Source organism: Cydia fagiglandana, chromosome 12 (assembly GCF_963556715.1).
Source record: "Cydia fagiglandana chromosome 12, ilCydFagi1.1, whole genome shotgun sequence".
NCBI lineage: Eukaryota > Metazoa > Arthropoda > Insecta > Lepidoptera > Tortricidae > Cydia > Cydia fagiglandana.
In genome coordinates this window covers 9,691,515-9,696,729 of record NC_085943.1, presented here as the reverse complement: position 1 = coordinate 9,696,729, position 5,215 = coordinate 9,691,515, and the positions used below count along the sequence as shown (strand labels likewise).

The 5,215-nt window shown below is 37.7% G+C and overlaps 1 protein-coding gene across 1 annotated transcript; it reads left to right on the top strand.

The window, feature by feature from the left end:
* The first annotated feature begins 590 nt into the window (after positions 1-590).
* On the top strand, positions 591-4,264 carry LOC134669284 (uncharacterized). The gene is made up of 2 exons (XM_063526788.1): positions 591-1,503; positions 3,027-4,264. The coding sequence occupies exons 1-2, from the start codon at positions 591-593 to the stop codon at positions 3,098-3,100; spliced, it is 987 nt and encodes a 328-aa protein (XP_063382858.1). The 3' UTR covers positions 3,101-4,264.
* Positions 4,265-5,215: the final 951 nt, after the last annotated feature.

The window sequence follows — 5,215 nt, the reverse complement described above, 5'->3', positions numbered from 1 at the left end:
TGACCGAATGTTTCTATTACTTTATCATTCACCGGTTCACTCACTTTCTTCTTTTCTCAACCCATACCAAGTTAACAACGCTCTGTATTAATTTAATTTGTTTTAATGAAAATACATCATTTTCATTTATAAAAAGTGTTTTTACTTCATACCACAACATAAATGGTGCCGAAACCCGGGAAGTTCGATAAAAAGTTACGATATTTCAAGAAAGTTGTCGCCGCGTGTGAAGTGCCGGTCGAACTTAAAAACTCTCATCGAGCGAAGATATCACCGAAATATTATCGCCAAGTCGCACCTCAAGCAAACGAGAAGGTTTTCAGTGATATTTCGAAGCCGCAGCATCAGTTTGAGCAAATTCAAGTTTCGACGCGACCAAGCCCATTTCTCGGAATTCAACTTCAATCGTTAGCCATTTTGATGAATTCAAGGACAAACCGAAAAAGAACGGAATGACAATTTTGGAGCCAAGTTCCGACCGATCACTCAAACTTCGTGAAACGTCATTCGAATCTGACATCCACTGTCAATGTCATAATTGACATTAGACTTCATTCTTCAACTTCGTTTACAAAACATTGAACATCAAAATGAGAAGCAAAGAAATAAAGAAACTAAATGCGCAAATCGCGTGGTGTAAAGGATTTACAACTAAAATAGAGAAACTTTTAAACGAACCGGACAATCCTTTGGATCTAGAATCAGCAATAATCAGATTAGAACAAACTGAAGCAAACTTCAAAAAATACAATGACTTAACTCTGGAGCTAGCCATATTAACAGAAAAGGATTCATCTGAAGACTTTGATGACCACGATGAACACGAGGAGAGAACCATAAAAGTCATCTCACAATTACGGAAGATAACCTCAAAAGCGCCCACAACCAATACGTCGTCGGCATCGTCGAAAACAAAAGTAGAAGATACGGACGTAACCAGTCATCATGGTGGAGTGCGGTTGCCGGAGATCGACATCCCCACGTACGACGGGAAGGATTACACAAAATACGTCGCGTTCATCGAGCTCTTCGACGCGATAATAGACTCCAGTGACAAGTTAAAACAAGTGCAAAAACTATACTACTTGAAAAAATACCTGAAAGGTGAAGCATTAGCGTTAATTGAAGGTCTTCCATTAACCTGCGAATCATATGTTAAAGCCAGAGAGCTAATTAAATTGCGGTATGACAATAAATTTCTGGTAATAAACAATCATATCCAGGCTATAATAGATAGCACACCCATTGTAAAAGGTACTGCAAGCAACCTGCGGGACGTGGTAGCCAATACTCGTCAACATCTAGGAGCCCTTAAGGCACTGGGTCAGCCAATAGAGCAATGGGACTTAATTGTACTAACTATTATCTTAAAAAAGGTGGATCAGTTTTCATGCAGAGCCTATCATCAAGAAAGGGACAGTGACAAGATGCCAAATCTCGAAGACTTCTTGTCATTTCTGGAGAGGAGAGCCAGCAGCTTTGAAGAAAGCCAACAAAGCGAAGGTAAGTCGCATACATATCAAACTAAAAGTGCTAAAGTGTGTAATGTGGCCAATATATCAGTACCTTCATGCTTATGTTGCAAAGCAACATCACACAAACTGTTTTGTTGCCCAATATTTGCAGCACAATCACCCAATGAAAGACAGGAGCTTGCTGCCAAACACAAATTATGTAACATATGTTTAGGTATGCACAAAAATAAATGTAAATTTCATTTCAAATGCTCCACATGTCAAAGTAAAGCTCACAACACATTGTTGCATAATGAACCTGAGCCAAAAGTTACCAGTTGCCATGTTAACTCAACAAATGCTGTCGTTACTGATCTATTGCCCACCGTTAAGGTCAAAGTATTAGGGCCAGACGGTAAATCCTATATTACAGCTAGAGGTTTGATTGATTGTGGCAGCCAAGTTTCTTTCATGACAAATAGTCTTGCCAAAGCATTGAATTTGCAGCCAATAAATAAAAACCTCAACATTTCAGCTCTACAGTGTCAATCTAATCAAACATCAAAAGCTGTAAATGCCAAATTTGAGTCGCTGCATTCAAATTACAGCTTGCAAGTAACATGTTCACTGGTGGACAAAATCACAACACAATTGCCAGAAAACAAAATAGATGCAAGTAAATTCACTATACCAAATTCTGTTGTACTAGCAGACAATGAATGGTCAATTCCAGGTGATATTTCATTCTTGTTTTCTGCCAGCATATTTTGCAAAATATTATTGCCCAGCAAAACCAAAATCTCAAATACTGAACTTTACCTCATCGGTACAGAATTTGGTACAGTCATATCTGGCGATACTCCATGTTATAATGGAGCAACAACCTGCCATCATGTTTCATTGCATGTGGCCACCCATGAGGCCAATAATAATATTGAGCACCTCCTAACAAAGTTTTGGGAAACAGAAATTGTTCCTGAAATGAAATCGGAGGTTACAGCAAAGCAGGACTCCTGTGAAGCCGAGTTTCAACGCTCGGTACAATTAATTGATAACAAGTTTCAGGTGTCTCTTCCCCTTGCTCAGCCCATGGATCAACTTAATCTAGGCAATACCTTTCCAATTGCATTCAAAACCCTTAATTGCATAGAAAAACGATTTAAAAAGGACCAAATTTTGCACGAAAGGTACAAAGAATTTATAAATAAATATATAGAGCTTGGTCATGCTAAGGTGCTGCCCCTAACAAACTCTAATAAACAACAATTGTATTTCATGCAACATTTACCTGTCATCAGAGAGGACAGAAAAACAAATAAAGTTAGAGTAGTTTTCAATGGAAATACTAGGGCAGGCAAAGAACACAACAGTCTTAATGATATGTTACTAAATGGCCCTAAAGTTCAAAAAGACCTGTTTGATATATTGATATCATTCAGAGTTCACAAATATGTAATGATGGCTGACATCCAAAATATGTACAGAGCCATAAGAATAGACCCCAAGTTTCATCACTTGCAAAATATCTTATGGCGCAATAACAACAATGAACTAATTATCATTCAATTACAGACCGTGACCTACGGGCAAAAAAGTTCGAGTTTCCTGGCAACAAGATGTCTAGAGGAGCTGGCGACAAGGTATGAGGCAGAGCTTCCTAAAGCAGCAGAGGTGGTCCGCACTGCAATGTATGTGGATGATGCACTCTTCGGAGCAGACTCCATCAAGGATGCATTGGAGGTAAGAGACCAATTTACTAACTTGCTGTCTCATGCAGATTTCCATCTGCACAAATGGGCAGCCAATGATCCCGAACTGCTAACTGATATCTCTCCTGAATCTTGCTATGCTGATGATCACCAGCTCTCCATGAAAACTGATCTCAAAGCCTTAGGCATGGTATTCAATCCCAATCAAGATGTTTTCAAAATTAACTATCCCAACAAAGACATACAACATTGGGACAAGCGCTCAATCCTTAGTTTCATTGGGTCCTTTTTTGATCCCTTAGGGCTAGCAGGCCCTATAGTAGTTAGGGCAAAACAATTTCTACAGGATCTTTGGAGGCAAAATTTGGACTGGACTTCTCCAATACCAGAGGAATTCTTAAGCAAATGGATTAAATTTCACAAAGAAATATTGGAGAAGCCAACTATACAAATAAAAAGGTTAGTAATGCCTACCAAGGATCAAGTAGAAATCATAGGGTTTTGTGATGCCTCGGCCAAATCTTATGGGGCATGCATATATGTAAGAACTTTTCAGAATGGAAAGGCTACCATGAACCTGCTATGCAGCAAATCAAAAATAGCCCCGATCAAAAATGAACTCACAATTCCAAAATTAGAATTGAACGCAGCGGTGTTGCTTGCAAAGTTATTTGACAAGATAAAACAAATTTTGACCAATATACAAATAACTGATATATACTTACTATCTGACTCAAAAGTAACTTTATGCTGGATAAAGTCAAAAAAAGAATTACCTGTTTATGTCAAAAATAGAGTACAGATAATACATAATTTAACTAGTAATTGTATTTGGAGCCATATTGGTGGAGCAACCAACCCGGCTGATACCTTATCTAGAGGGTGCAGTCCTCTTGACCTCGCAAAAAATGACTTGTGGTGGCATGGCCCAAGTGACTTTCTGGACTCTAACTACCATCCCCAGCCATTCACAGTCACAAACAGCTCAGAAAACATCAATGAGACTGTCAGCAGCCATCTGGCCTGTTTGATTGCTACACCAAATGAGCCAGAACTATTTAAAAAATACTCATCATGGATAAAGTTGCAAAGAGTAGTTGCTTGGATTTTGAGATTCTATAATAATTGTAAAAATTCTAATAATAAAGATAATGGCAATCTCTCTGTAAGTGAAATCCAACAATCTAAGTACAAAATTGTATCACTCTTGCAACATGAGTATTTTAAACAAGAAATACAATGTATAAAGAACAAGTTACCAATTAAGAGTAATTTAAAAAGCTTAGTTCCATTTTTAGATGCGAACAATGTATTAAGAGTGACAGGAAGATTGCAAAATGCAAATATCCCATATGCACAAAAGCATCCAATGATTTTGCCCAAAAAATGTTTTGTGACCAGTTTAATAATCCAATATGAGCACAAGTCCTTATTACATGGTGGTTTAAAAGATACAATGAGCAGTCTAGCTCAGACATACTGGATTATTAACTGCAATAAAGAAGTCTCTAAAATAATAGGAAAATGTGTCACTTGCTATAGATTTAAAGCTCAAGCTGCTTCTCAGCTTATGGGGTCATTGCCCTTCAACAGAGTAAATGAAGCAAAAGTATTTGATGTTATTGGTATAGATTATTGTGGTCCTTTTAGCATTAAACAATCTTCAATAAGAAGAAGCATTGTCACAAAGGCTTATGTCTGTGTATTCGTGTGCTTTGCCACAAAAGCCATCCACCTAGAATTAGTCTCAGACATGACCACCCCAGCATTCATTGCTGCATTAAAAAGATTTTCAGCAAGGCGTGGATATCCTTCAAAAATCTTTTGTGACAATGCCAAAACCTTTATTGGAGCAGACAATTCTCTTAAAGAACTTTCAAATTTAAGCTCTAAAGAAAATCAAGATTCTGTCATAAACTATGCAGTATCAAAAAATATAGACTTTAAATATATTCCTAGCTATTCACCTACATTTGGAGGCCTCTGGGAGGCAGCCGTGAAAAGCTCAAAAAAGCATTTTAAGCGGGTCATAGGTAACAGTTTATTTACTTA

Bases quoted from the DNA above. Each gene is read 5' to 3' on its own strand.
- LOC134669284 (XM_063526788.1), top strand. From the start codon at position 591: ATGAGAAGCAAAGAAATAAAGAAACTAAATGCGCAAATCGCGTGGTGT. The intron at 1,504-3,026 runs GTAAGTCGCATA...ATTCAATTACAG, and splicing joins AGAAAGCCAACAAAGCGAAG to ACCGTGACCTACGGGCAAAA.